Below are 14,952 nucleotides of genomic sequence, written 5' to 3'. Positions count from 1 at the left end.
GAGCAGCGGCTGCATGCGCGGGAAGAAGAGACCTCGCTAGTGCGCTCGGCATCGGCCCGTAGAAAAGAAGAGAGGCGCGGTCTGAAGAATGAGCAGCGCGGCTCAGAGAAAAACGAAGAATGTCGTCAACCTCCCCAGCCAATGGAACTCCTTGCTCCATGAGGGCTGAAAATGAAGTAGATTGCTGCTGCCTTTAGGGTTAGTAGAGGAGGCTGCTGCTGCCGCTAGTTCGGGAGAGGGGGGGAGCGTGAGTGAATGAGCAAGCATGTGCGTTTGAGATCCTGTGTGTGTGTGAGTGAGATAGCATGTAAGTGAATGATTGAGAGCTTGTACATTTGAAAGAGAGTATGTGTGTGATTGAGAGCTGGTTTAGGTGAGGGAGCATGTGAGTATGTGATTGACAGCCTGTGTGTAAATGAGAGAAAGAGAGAGAGCATGTGTGTCTGTGTGTGACTGAAAGCTGGTTTAGGTGAGAGAGCATGTGAGTATGTGATTGAGAGCATGTGTGAAAGTGAGAGAAAGACAGCATGTGTGTCTGTGTGTGACTGAGAGCTGGTTTAGGTGAGGGAGCATGTGAGTATGTGATTGACAGCATGTGTGAAAGTGAGAGAAAGACAGCATGTGTGTCTGTGTGTGATTGAGAGCTGGTTTAGGTGAGAAAGCATGTGAGTATGTGATTGAGAGCATGTGTGAAAGTGAGAGGAAGACAGCATTTGTGTCTGTGTGTGATTGAGAGATGGTTTAGGTGAGGGAGCATGTGATTGAGAGCCTGTGTGTAAATGATACAAAGAGAGAGAGCATGTGTGTCTGTGTGTGATTGAGAGCTGGTTTAGGTGAGGGAGCATGTGAGTGATAGCCTGTGTGTAAATGAGAGAAAGAGAGAACATGTTTGTAAGCATGTGAATGAGAGTCTGTGTGTGAGAGAAAAGGACAGCATGTATGTGTGTGATTGAAAGCCTGTGTGTGTAAGCCTGAAAAGATAGACAGCATGTGTGTAAATGTATAATTAAGAGCCTATATAAGTGAGAGAGAAAAAGCATGTGTATATATGAGTGACTGAGAGCCAGTGTGAGAGAGAGAGAGAGAGAGAGAGAGGAGAAAGATGCAAGCAAACCATCCCTCCTCCTGCTAATTCAAAACAATCTCAGAGCACCTGGATATCAAATGTTCCCAGGTATGCAGAGCAAAACATTTTTTGTATCCTTATTATTTTTCATTACTGGGTCTTTGTGTCTGCTATTTAAAATATTTTATTGGTATCTAGAAATTTCTGATATGAGTTTTTAATTATTGGATATTCCATTCATCCGCTGTTTTGAAATAATCTGTTCTTTTTGTTAGTATGGTTTTACTGCTACATATTTTATATTTCTTGATTTGTTTTATAAGGATAAGAACATAAGAACATAAGAATTGCCATGCTGGGTCAGACCAAGGGTCCATCAAGCCCAGTATCCTGTTTCCAACAGTGGCCAATCCAAGTCACAGTACCTGGTAAGTACCCAAACATTAAATAAATCTCAAGCCACTATTGCTTAATAATTAATAGCAGTTTATGGATTTTTCTGCTAGGAACTTATCCAAACCTTTTTTAAATTTTTAATTTACTTAAAACTACAGAGATTCAGAGTGCACAATATTTAAAGTAAAGCATAAAAAACAAAGTGCTCAAAACCAGACATAAAAACTTTACTTCAGTTTTAATGTCAGTTGATAAGAGGTAAAAGTTAAATTTAACTCACACCTTTTAACTATTAAATAAAAAACATGATCTAATCCCAAGTCCGACCTCTTCTGTCAGAGGATCTCTGATCCCAGATTCTCCACCCTGGGACCCCTGAACTAGAGAGATTCTCTTTCAGGATTCCTGGGCCAGAGATACTTGATCTGGGGACCAAAAAACTTCAAACACACCAACTACTAAGCCACTCCCAGCCATTCCCTACTAAAGCCACCCACTCATCTCCCCTTCACCCACTCACTAACTACCCCTACTTATCTAACCCCATTCACTCATCCATTCTATCTACCTATTCCCTCATGAGAGATGATGTTTCTTTTTTTTCCTTTGTTGCACAGCATACAGAGACTCTGGCTTGTTGCGGTTTCCAATTCAGTTTTTGTCTGCATGCTTCTAGTTATGCGTTTTGGTCTCTTTATTCTTTGTTAGGTGAGGGTCAGCACATATGATTCAGGTGAGGTTCTCTGCTGGGGGTGTAGTTTCTGTGTAGGGCTCTATAGCAGCCTGACTTGGTCCGTTTTCCTAATAGGAGATGTATTGTCTTAAAGCCTGGCGTAATATTTTCAGTGTTGCCTTTTCTTAGGTAAGGTGGTTACTGTTAAGTGTTGGAAATTGGTGCTGTTTTGTGTGGGATGTTTACCATTTTGCAATTTCTGTTCAGATACAATATGTATCTTTTCCTTGTGTCATTCTTAACAATAAAAATAATACTGGACCTTTATTTTTTATTTCCGCCGTAAATTGTAATGAGCAGTGTGTCACATATGTGAACGTAGTCTGTCAGATGTGTCACGATGGGAAAAACGTTGAGAACCACTGGCTTAGAGCATAGTACTCAGAGGAGACCTCCATTCAACTGCATCTAGCTCTCCAACCAATGGAGATCCAGGTGAAAAATGTAGTATGATTTTGCTTGAAAGCCCTGAGAATATCCATGAAAAATGTAGTTTGATTTGGAGAAGGTTAGGCGTGGACCCCTTGTCCACTTGAGATGGAATGACTCAAATGTTTATGAGGCAGAGCAGAACAGAGAATGAAGGAGAAACATGTTTCAAAGGTGTCTAATGGATTGGCCATCACAATGTGCGCACTGTAACCGCCAGCAACTTCAGATGCCTACTGTATGGTTTCTATTTGATAAATGTGATTCATGTTACCTCTACATGAATAAGGCCAATGAAAGATAAACCATATGTACATATGAAAAAAAGCACAGATCAGTAAACAAAAAGATACACTGCAGACCTTGTTCTGAGGTGCAAGGTTATTCTTCTTGGCTGTTCCTACATCACTTAGTATCTGGATGGCATCCTTTACTTCTGAAGTCTTCATCCTAGTAGTTACAGGTATGACAGTACGTTCTGCAGAATTTACCATTTCCAAAGGTGGTTTAATTCGTCCCTTCCGTGGAGTTGCTAAAAACAAAAACACTATTAACAACTTTCTTTCTCTTACGGCCTGATTTACAAAGGCTTTACTCCCATTCTGTGTTTATGGGAAAGGTTTAGTGAATCAGTCTCTTAATTAGAATTATTGCAAAGTTGGCTTTTTTATTTAAAATCTAATTGTAAGAGATTTATATTTCCTACCTAAGAATGAAAAAGCAGGAGAATGGACTTAAAATATAATGAACATTTATCTTCAAGGTCACCTATCAAAGGGAATGTGGCTACTAAACACATGTACCAAATAAATTACAGTAATCCAGTTTATTTGATTTAACAGTTTTGACAGTTGGGTAATGCAGCTGATATGCAAATAATGGGAAACAATGAAAACAATGAAATGAGTCTTGTGCTTCACAGTTCAATCTGGATCATAATGAACGTGACTGATAAGGAGAAAATGTTTATCTGTTAATTTTCTGGCCATGAACACTGCTACACCAGTCCAGTCAAGATAAGTGGGTTATGTCCCCCTACCAGCTGACAGAGACACAGTGTTATAGATGGGAGGTCTTAGGAAGGCCTTGCATTCTGTTATTTATTTTTATTTAACACTTTTTTATACCGACCTTCATAGTAATAACCATATTGTTATAGAATAACCATATTGTTATAGAAGGGAATGCTAGGAGAGCGATCCCAACTTGAGGGGATTGTGTGCCCTTGGGCCTCGGCACGACCCCAGACGAATCCAAGACAGCACTGAGGGTTGGCGAGGCATGTCCCAGCATGAGCGAAGACAAAGTCTGACCATCTGCCGGACCTGCATGCTTCTGGAAGCCAACATTATGTTGATATATGAACAGTCCTCCGACTGTTCCCAGCCCTTTTGGACCTGCCGCTGAGTATCAGCAAGAAGCAGCAAGCCGGACTGAGGATGAGGGCAGACGGAGGCCTTGTGACACAGAAGACTCGAGACGAGATGAGAAGACTCTGGATGTGGACCAGGAACCTGGAAGACTCTAGACGAGACGAGGAACTTGGAAGAGTCTGGATGAGAGCGAGAAGCTTGGAAGGTTCGGACATAGGCACTGTCTCTCAGGGCGCCCTACACAGCCCACCTACACAGGCGGACCCAATGGGCTGGTCGCGGACCACCCTGTCCCACTGCGCGCCCTACACAACCTGAAGGCTGGTCAAGGACCACGCGGAGAGCGGGACAAGCGCAGGAAGGGAATCCAGCTGAGACGAAACTCCAATGATGAGTCTAGGTGTCATCTGGAGAACCACAGGAGCTGGAGGGTCAAGAGGACTCAGAAGCACAAGAAGGGAATCCAGCTGGGACAAGACTCCAATGACGAGGCAAGCTGTCATCTGGAGAACCACAGGAGCTGGAGGGTCCAGAGGACTCGAAATAAGTGAAGGAGGAGCGAAACCTCGGAATATCAGGAAATGAAACATCAGGAAGCCTGGAACATCAGGAAGCAAAACATCAGGAAGCCTGGACTGGGAACCTCGAAACATAAAGACATGGAACATCAGGAAACCACAAGAAGCAACGAAGACTCAGGAAGCAAGATGAGACATGGAGCTCCAACAAAGAGCGAAGAATGAAGACCTGATGGAGCGCTGGAAGACGAGACTTCCAGAGACAGGAAACTCCAATGCAAGGCAACACAGGAGTGCAGGAGAAGCCCTTAAATAGGGCTGAACCAGGAAACAGTCATTAGGTGGTGCCCAGGCATATCCAGCCGCGGGCCCTTTAAATCTTGTGAAGAGGCGTGCGCCGGCGCCTAGAAGCAGAAAACAGGAAGATGTGCAGGATCATGGCCAGCGGCCCTGCACAGACGCCGACAACGAAGGTGCAGGCATCAGCTGGGACGGCCTCCTGCCGTCCAGAGAAAACCCCGGCAATGGCGGCTTGGCTCCAGGCCGCAAGAGTGATGATTTGGCGGCAGCTAGGCCGCGAAGAAGATGGCGTCAGCGGCGATCCGGGCTGCACGAGCATGGCAGTGGCCTCCTGGCCGCATGGGTGGAGTCTGGCGGTGTCGGAGCTTCAGTGGCTTACAAGCCGCATCGGGGAAAGCCGCAGCAGAACGGAGGTGAGAGGCCTGCTTGCGGAGAATAGCTCTGCAGGCAGGAATCATAACAGTACCTCCTTTTCAAAGACCCCTCCTCAAGCCTCATATCAACAGCTAGAGGGAAAAAGGTATCAGTCCATACTGACAGAGGGAAATCAAGGGTCCAAAAAAAAAGTGGAAGCTGGTAATTCCGGGGACTGAAATGAAACAAGAGCAAGAAAGTGCAGAAACACAAGAAGAGACAAGCCACAAGAAACAAGCAACACAAAAAGGACAAGAAAGCCAACAAACCATACAAGAAAGGCAACAAGCCACACAAAAAGGCAACAAGCCACACAAAAAGGCAAAAAGCCACTCAAAAAGGCAAAAAGCCACTCAAAAAGGCAAAAAGGCCTTCGTTCTTCGTTGGAGCTCCATGTCTTGTCTTGCTTCCCGAGTCTTCGTTGCTTCCTGTAGTTTCCTGATGTTCCATGTCTTTATGTTTCGAGGTTCCCAGTCCAGGCTTCCTGATGTTCCAGGCTTCCTGATGTTTCATTTCCTGATGTTCCGAGGTTTTGCTCCTCCTTCGCTTGTTTCGAGTCCTCTGGACCCTCCAGCTCCTGTGGTTCTCCAGATGACACCTTGCCTCGTCATTGGAGTCTCGTCCCAGCTGGATTCCCTTCTTGTGCTTCCGAGTCCTCTTGACCCTCCAGTAATGTCAGGAAGTATTTCTTTACGGAGATGGTGGTGGATGCCTGGAATGAACTTTTGAAGGAAGTGGTGAAGACCAAAACTGTGAAGGACTTGTTAAGCTCAGGCTGGTGAACCCTTGGGCCGACAGGAGGATGGTGTACCTTGCGGAAGATCCGTAGGTTCTCTCGTTGGGTGGCGAGGCAGAGCAGAAGACGAGACCAGCTGACCCTTGGCACTGGAGACTGAGGCGACTGCAGAGGCAGATGAAGAGACGAGAAGAGGACCTGTATCTTCGCCACTGGAAGTCTGCGATCCCCCCAGGAGGAGCCCGTAGGGACCCAGACCGCTGGGACTTAGGTGGACCTTTGGGAGGTCAAGATATCGGTGCAAGGGCTGACTGGAGCTTCACCCTGGAAGCCCGCAGTCCCCCCGGGAGGAGCCCGTAGGGACCCGGACCGCTGGGACTGAGGCAGGCCCTTGGAGACGGTAGTCCGGAAGAAGTCCAAGGTCAAGTACCAGAGGGTCGTCGCTTACCAGTCCGAAGTCACGCACCGAGGGATCACCACTTGCCAGTCCGAAGTCACACACCAGAGAATCACCGCTTGCCAATTGAAGTCACACACCAGAGAATCACCGTAATGCAATCCGAAGTCGGGAATCGGGAACACCAAGCCGTAACAGGAACAAGGATCCAAAGCACAAGGAACTCACCGAAGCAAGCAGATTAGACAATGCTGGAGAACGTTGCCAAGTCAGGAAATGAGCAGAGGAAGCCTCCCTTTATACTTCCCCTGCTCAGGCTGATCAGGAACAGGTGAAGCTGGTTAAAGGGATCGGGTCCCTTTAAATCTGTGAAGGAGGCACAGCCTCGTGCCTAAAGATGGCGGCAGCCGTCTTTGATTTCCCCCGCGGAGGTGAAACGCTGCTGGATGCTGCGAGGGGGAAGCAGAGACGGCTCCCGCTGCAGCGAGTAGCACCAAGGCCCGTGCCGGAGCGACGGGCCTGAAGTCAGGGCCCTCCCCTAGGGCTCCCGCGGCGGCGGACTGCCGCAGGCAAGGTAGGGGACCACGGTTGTGGCCTGCCACGGCCGTGGAACACAACAGTACCCCCCTCTTTAGGGCGCCTCCCCGGAGGCCTGGGTTTAGCCAGGTGGTCTTTGTGGAACTGCTCTAACAGATTCCAGTCCAGGATGTTAGCCAATGGCTCCCAGGAGTTTTCTTCGGGACCGAAGCCTTCCCACGCCAACAGATACTCCCACTTCTTTCGATGTTTCCTCACATCTAAGACCTCCCGGACCTGATAGGTGAGGTCATCTTCGGAGGCAACAGGTTGAGGAGTCGGAGGCGTGCTGGAAGGCCACAACAATACTAGAGGCTTCAGGAGGGAGGCATGGAACGTGTTGTGTATCTTGAGGGACGGAGACTTGAAGTTAGCATGTGGCACATTTAAAACTAATCGGAGAAAGTTCTTTTTCATGTGGTTAGTGCAGTTAGTATAGCTGTGTTTAAAAAACGATTGGCTAAGTTCTTGGAGGAGAAGTCAATTACCTGCTATTAATTAAGTTGACTTAGAAAATAGCCACTGCTATTACTAGCAACAGTAACATGGAAAAGATTTAGTTTTGGGTACTTGCCAGGTTCTTATGACCTGGATTGGCCACTGTTGGAAACAGGATGCTGGGCTTGATGGACCCTTGGTCTGACCCAGCATGGCATGTTCTTATGTTCCCATAACCTTCCAGTTCAGTGACTACCCTACACAACGATTTGTCAGGGTCAGATAGAGTAAATAATATGTCATCAGCATATAGGGAAATTTTGTACTTCTTCTCTCCTACCTGAATACCTTTAACAGCCGGGTTTTGTTTAATTTTTTCTGCTGGCGGTTCAACACATATTCAAATAATAAAGGTGACAGCGGGCAGCCTTGTATCGTGCCCCTTTGCACTGGAAATTAACTTTGATGCATGCTTCTGGGCCATGATATAATACTTTCACTCATTTTAGGAAACATCCATCGAATCCCATCTTTTCCATTACATGAAAAAGGAATGATCAGTGAACCCGGTCGAAAGCTTTTTCGGCATCTACCCCAAGCAGCACTGAGGGTTCCATGTGCCGCCTTGCAAAGTAGGTAAGATTAATGACTTTTCGAATGTTATCTCCTGCCAAACGCCCTGGCATAAAGTTGCCCTGATCTTCATGAATCAATAAGTGGATGACTAAGTTCAATCGGTTTGCCAGTATTTTGACTAATATCTTTACATTGATATTGATAAGCGATATTGGACGGTAGGAGCTGCACAACATCCAATCTTTCCCCGGTTTGGGAAGTACAGTTATACCGGCTATATTAGAGTTGGGAAGCAAATGCCCTTGTCCTTAAAAAGTTAAACATCTCAACCAGAGGTTTTACTAAAATTTCTTTAAACTTCTTATAGAAAAAAAGGGTGTAACCATCTATATATAGCGCTTTCCCTGCTTTCAATTCTGTGATGGCCTCCAAGACTTTAGCAGAAGTGATAGGTTGTCCTAATTTCTCCCCCAAATCTACATCTAAATGTTCAAGAAGCTGTGGCTAATCCAAAGCGAAGTACTCTGAACTGAAAATGCTATAGAATGCAGAAACAAAGGTAACTTTTGTTTTACAGCCTGATGGGAATATGAAAATATGCTTCCAACAGGTCCAGAGACAATAGAAACTCGTCCTCCCATACTGCCACTAGCATGGAACGAAGAGTTTTGTTTCTGAAGTGAGAAATGTGGAGGTTGCTGTTCACTCCTTTTTAGATCAAGAATAGGCCTGTAAGCCCCATCTTTTTTGGGAACCACAAAATAAATTGAACATAAGAACATAAGAAATTGCCATGCTGGGTCAGACCAAGGGTCCATCAAGCCCAGCATCCTGTTTCCAACAGAGGCCAAAACCAGGCCACAAGAACCTGGCAATTACCCAAACACTAAGAAGATCCCATGCTACTGATGCAATTAATAGTAGTGGCTATTCCCTAAGTAAAATGGATTAATAGCCATTAATGGACTTCTCTTCCAATAACTTATCCAAACCTTTTTTGAACCCAGCTACACTAACTGCACTAACCACATCTTCTGGCAACAAATTCCAGAGCTTTATTGTGCGTTGAGTGAAAACTAATTTTCTCCAATTAGTCTTAAATGTGCTACTTGCTAACTTCATGGAATGCCCCCTAGTCCTTCTATTATTCGAAAGTGAAAATAACCGAGTCACATCTACTCGTTCAAGACCTCTCATGATCTTAAAGACCTCTATCATATCCCTCCTCAGCTGTCTCTTCTCCAAGCTGAACAGCCCTAACCTTTTCAGCCTTTCCTCATAGGGAAGCTGTTCCATCCCTTTTATCATTTTGGTTGCCTTTCTTTGTACCTTCTCCATCGCAACTATATCTTTTTTGAAATGCGGCGACCAGAATTGTACACAGTACTCAAGGTCTAGTCTCACCATGGAGCGATATAGAGGCATTATGACATTTTCCGTTCTATTAACCATTCCCTTCTTAATAATTCCTAACATTCTATTTGCTTTTTTGACTGCTGCAGCACACTGAGCCGACGATTTTAAAGTATTATCCACTATGATGCCTAGATCTTTCTCCTGGGTGGTAGCTCCTAATATGGAACCTAACATTGGGGTAGATTTTCAAATAGCGCGAATTGGCCTACTTTTGCTGGCGCATCAGGCGCAAGCAAAAGTAAGCTGGATTTTAGTAGATACGCGCGGAACCGAGCCGCGCAGCCTACCCCCGTTCCCTCCGAGGCCGCTCCGAAATCGGAGCGGCCTCGGAGGGAACTTCCTTTTGCCCTCCCCTCACCTTCCCCTCCCTAACCCACCCACCCGGCCCTGTCTAAGCCCCCCCCTTACCTTTGTCGGGGGATTTACGCCTCCCGGAGGCGTAAATCCCCGCGCGCCAGCGGGCCTCTTGCGTGCCGGGACGCGACCTGGGGACGGGTACGGAGGGCACGGCAACGCCCCCGGACCGTCCCGGGCCGTAGCCACGCCCCCGTACCCACCCCCAAAACGCTGCCGACACGCCCCCTAAACGCCGCAACGACCGGGCCCGCCCCCCGACACGCCCCCCCCGGAGAACCCCGGGACTTACGCGAGTCCCGGGGCTCTGCGCGCGCCGGTAGGCCTATGTAAAATAGGCTCACCGGCGCGCAGGGCCCTGCTCGCCTAAATCCGCCCGGATTTGGGCGGATTTAGGCGAGCAGGGCTCTGAAAATCCGCCCCTTTGTGTAACTACAGCAATGGTTATTTTTCCCTATATGCAGCACCTTGCACTTGTCCACATTAAATTTCATCTGCCATTTGGATGCCCAATCTTCAAGTCTTGCAAGGTCCTCCTGTAATGTATCACAGTCTGCTTGTGATTTAACTACTCTGAATAATTTTGTATCATCCGCAAATTTGATAACCTCACTCGTCGTATTCCTTTCCAGATCATTTATATATATATTGAAAAGCACCGGTCCAAGTACAGATCCCTGAGGCACTCCACTGTTTACCCTTTTCCACTGAGAAAATTGACCATTTAATCCTACTCTCTGTTTCCTGTCTTTTAACCAGCTTGTAATCCATGAAATGACATCACCTCCTATCCCATGAATTTTTAGTTTTCATAGAAGCCTCTCATGAGGGACTTTGTCAAATCCAAATACACTACATCTACCAATCCTGAACCTGCTTGGAGAAAAGGACTGGCGCCACTGCCCAAGGCAGCTGAAGCCTGGAAAGAGTATCCCGAACTTCCAATTTTGTTGTGACTGAGGCACAGGGTGACACCAAGAAGGCACTGGGAATAAGTAGTGAGCTCTAGGGTGCAGCTGAAGCAGAAGACATCCAACACAGTAACACAGTAATGACAGCAGATAAAGACCAGATGGTCTATCCAGTCTGCCCAGCAATTTGCTCATGATAGTAACTGCCACTCCGTGCAGGTTAGCCCCATGTGCTCTGTTAAGGATAGTAACTGCTGATCTGTGCAGGCTACCCACATGTGTTGTTCCAAGGTTATTCAGATCCGTTTCTGGTACAACTGTTATAAGCGAACACCTACCACCAGCACCATAGTAAATAACAGCAGATAAAGACCAAATAGTCTATCCAGTCTGCCCAGGAAGTTGCTTATGCTAGCAATTGCCACTCCATACAGGTTACCTCATGCCTTCTGTTAAAGGCTAAAGGTAGCAAGTTACTCCCATGCCTTCTGTTAAAGCTAGTAGCTGTAACTCATACAGAAATGTTACACCTAAAATTAAGCAAAATTGCTTACCTTGTAATAGGTGTTATCCCAGGACAGCAGGATGTAGTCCTCACATATGGGTGACATCGGTAATGGAGCCCTATGTACGGAAAAACTTCTTTAAAAGTTTCCATGAAACTTTTGACTGGCACCAGAGTGCCTACTGAGCATGCCCAGCATGCCATGATATTCCCTGCCACAGGGGTCTCCCTTCAGTCTTGTTTTGTAGCAATAAGCGTTAGCCCAAAAATAAAATAATAAAATGTAACGGACCCAACTCCGCGGGGTGGCGGGTGGGTTTCGTGAGGACTACATCCTGCTGTCCTGGGATAACACCTATTACAAGGTAAGCAATTTTGCTTTATCCCAGGACAAGCAGGATGCTAGTCCTCACATATTGGTGATTAGCAAGCTAGAGGCTGAGTCATTTTGTAGTGAAGCAACAGTGAAGTATTGTTGTTGAAATGAATCAGCCGAAGATCACAGCAGGTTGGATGTGGAAGGAGTTGGGATTACACTGGAAACAAGTTCTTTAAGACGGATTGTCCATAGGCTGAATCTTGTCTTCCTTCTTTGTCTAAACAGTAGTGAGCTGCAAAAGTGTGAAGAGAACTCCATGTTGCTGCTTTACAAATGTCCAGAATAGGTACAGAGCGAAGGTGCGCTACTGAGGTTGACATCGCTCTGACTGAATGTACTTTTACTCGCCCTTGAAGAGTAAGGCCTGCTTTTTCATAACAAAATTGTATGCAATCTGCTAACCAGTTTGACAGAGTATGCTTACCCACTGCTTTACCTGGTTTGTTTGGATCATAGGATACAAACAGCTGACTGGATTTTCTTTGGACTGTTGTGCAGTTTAAATAGAAGGATAACGCACGCTTACAGTCCAAAGTGTGTAAGGCTCTTTCACCCTGGTGGGAATGAGGCCTAGGAAAGAATGTTGGTAAAACTATTGATTGGTTCAAGTGAAATTCCGTGACAACCTTAGGAAGGAATTTTGGATGTGTATGGAGGACTACCCTGTCATGTAGGAACTTTGTAAAAGGTTCGTATGTGACTAGAGCTTGTAGTTCACTGACCCTTCTAGCTGATGTAATGGCTAAGAGGAATACCATTTTCCAAGTAAGGTATTTAAGGTCACAGGTATGTATGGGCTCAAATGGAGAACGCATAAGCCTGGTTAATACTACGTTCAGGTCCCATTGTATGCTTGGGGAATGAACTGGAGGTTTAATGTGAGTTAGGCCTCTCATGAATTTACTGACTAGAGGCTGTGTGGAGATAGGTGCATCTCCCAGCTTGTTATGATAAGCTGAGATTGCACTTAAGTGTACCCTTACAGATGATGTCTTAAGACCAGAGTCTGAGAGATGGTAAAGGTAATCTAGTAGTGAGGTAGTGGGGCAAGTGAAAGGATCTAAAGCTTTCTGAGTGCACCTCAAAGTAAACCGTTTCCATTTGTAGGAATAATTCTTTCTAGTGGAAGGTTTACGTGAAGCTATAAGTACTTGAGATATAGAGGTTGGAAGGTTGAGAGGTTGTAAGATCAAGCTTTCAACATCCATGCTGTCAGGGACAGGGATTGAAGGTTGGGATGGCGCAACTGACCCTGTTCCTGAGTTATAAGATTGGGAGGTACTCCCAGACGAATTGGATCCCTGACTGAGAGATCTAGAAGTGTGGGAAACCATACTTGTCGAGGCCAATATGGGGCTATGAGTATCATAGTCCCCTTGTCCTGTTGTAGCTTCACTAGCGTTTTGGTTATGAGTGGTATCGGTGGATACGCCTCATAACCAAATGAGGCCTGAATTCCAATGGCGAGCAAATGCGTCCTTTGGTAGGCTGTTCCGCTGTCGGAGTAGAGAGCAGTAATTGTTCACTTTGTAGTTGAGATGGGATGCAAAGAGATCTATCGTCAGTTGACCCCAGCGTTGGAAGATCTTGGATGCTATCGCTGGATCCAAGGACCATTCGTGCGGTTGGAACTGACGACTGAGGAGATCGGCTACTACGTTGAGGATGCCTGCTAGGTAAGTGGCCAGTAGAAGAATTGAGTGTGTCAGGGCCCAGTCCCAAATTTGTGCTGCTTCTTGACAAAGGAGGTAAGAACCTGTCCCCCCTTGTTTGTTGATGTACCACATGGCTACTGTGTTGTCCATTTGGATCAGAACAGTCTTGTGTGAAAGGCAGTCCTTGAACGCATGCAGCGCATAGCGTATAGCTCGAAGCTCCAGGAAGTTTATTTGAAAAGAGGCTTCGAGCTTTGTCCACTTGCCCTGTATCTTTAGATGACCAATGTGTGCTCCCCACGCTAAGGTGGATGCATCTGTAGTCAACGTTACTTGTGGAACTGGTTGCTGGAAAGGTAGGCCTTTGAGCAGGTTGTGCATCGATGTCCACCAGATCAGTGCAGAACTGAGCTCTGGTGTTATATGAATGGAAGTGGACATTGGTTGAGTGGCTTGTATCCACTGTGCTTTGAGCGTCCATTGCATTAGTCGCATGGTCAATCTGGCCATGGGAGTTACGTGAACTGTGGATGCCATGTGCCCGAGAAGAATGAGGCACTGGTGAGCTGTTACTTGGAATTGATTCCGAAGAGTATGAGTCAGGAAGACAAGTGTTTGAGCATGGTCTCTTGAAAGAAAAGCTTTTGCTATTATGGTATTTAGATCTGCACCTATGAACTATATAAGGTGAGATGGTGAAAGGTGGGATTTTTGGTAGTTGATGAGAAATCCCAAGGAGTGAAATAAGTGGATAGTGAGCTTGAGAGAAGTGAGGATTCCTTCTTTTGATTGACTCTTGATGAGCCAATCGTCCAGATAAGGGAACACGTGCACTCTCTCTTTGTGGAGGTGTGCCACTGCTACAGCCAAGCACTTTGTGAATACTCGAGGGGCTGATGCAAGGCCGAATGGCAGCACTCTGTATTGAAATTGTTGATCTTTTACCAGCAATCGCAAATACTGGCGATGAGGAGGAAAGATGGGAATGTGAGCGTAGGCATCTTGAAGATCCAGAGAGCAGAGCCAATCTCCCCTTTGAAGAAGAGATAGAATGGTGCCTAAGGACACCATCCTGAATTTTTCTTTTTTGAGAAATTTGTTGAGATTTCTGAGGTCTAGAATGGGTCTAAGGCCTCCTATTTTCTTTGGAATGAGGAAATAGCGGGAATAGAATCCTCTGCCCTTTTGAGGTCCAGGAACTGGTTCTATGGCCCTGGATCTCAGAAGGGTGGGTAATTCTGTTTGAAGAATTATGGAATCTTGATTTACTGTCCAAGATGGAAGTGGTGGGTTTTCTTTTGGAACAGTAAGAAAATCTAGTCTGTAACCGTGAGTTGTGATCGATAATACCCACTGGTCGGTGGTTATGGAGGTCCAAGTACTTTGGAAGTGACAACCTTAGGAATTGGTATGTTTGGGAATGGGTTGATGAGGCTGCTGCTCTCTGAGTTGTTTCAAAAACCAGATGTAGTGGCAGTTTGTGGTGGTGGTTGTGCCCTTGCAGGCCTCTGCCTAGGTTGTTGGCGTTGAGGTGGGCGGGATGTTCTGGGTCTACTTGTTGGGGGATAATACCTGCGTGGACGGTAATATGGACATCTGGCGTCACGCTTTGGTATTCTCCTAGTAGGAGGTTGAGTATCCTGAGGTATTAATGATAATTGTTTTAATGTTTCTGTGTGGTCTTTTCTAGTAGCCACAGCTTCTTTGACCTTTTCTCCAAAAAGGTTGTCCCCCAAGCAAGGAAGATCAGCCAATCGTTCTTGGACCTCTGGATGGAGAT

The 14,952-nt window shown here is 46.1% G+C and overlaps 1 protein-coding gene across 8 annotated transcripts in view; it reads right to left on the bottom strand.

Annotated features, from left to right (window-relative positions):
* Nucleotides 1-14,952, bottom strand: part of SYCP2 (synaptonemal complex protein 2) — a 752,024-nt gene that overhangs the window by 409,900 nt on the left and 327,172 nt on the right. For all 8 annotated transcript variants that reach the window (XM_029611557.1, XM_029611556.1, XM_029611555.1 and 5 more), the window contains one exon: nucleotides 2,987-3,156. In XM_029611557.1, coding sequence (XP_029467417.1) covers nucleotides 2,987-3,156 — 170 coding nt within the window. The remainder of the gene's footprint in view (nucleotides 1-2,986; nucleotides 3,157-14,952) is intronic.

The sequence above is a fragment of the Rhinatrema bivittatum genome, chromosome 8 (assembly GCF_901001135.1).
Source record: "Rhinatrema bivittatum chromosome 8, aRhiBiv1.1, whole genome shotgun sequence".
Classification (NCBI taxonomy): Eukaryota; Metazoa; Chordata; class Amphibia; order Gymnophiona; family Rhinatrematidae; genus Rhinatrema; species Rhinatrema bivittatum.
Note: the sequence above shows the minus strand (reverse complement) of the source record. Positions and strands in the feature narration are given on the sequence as shown.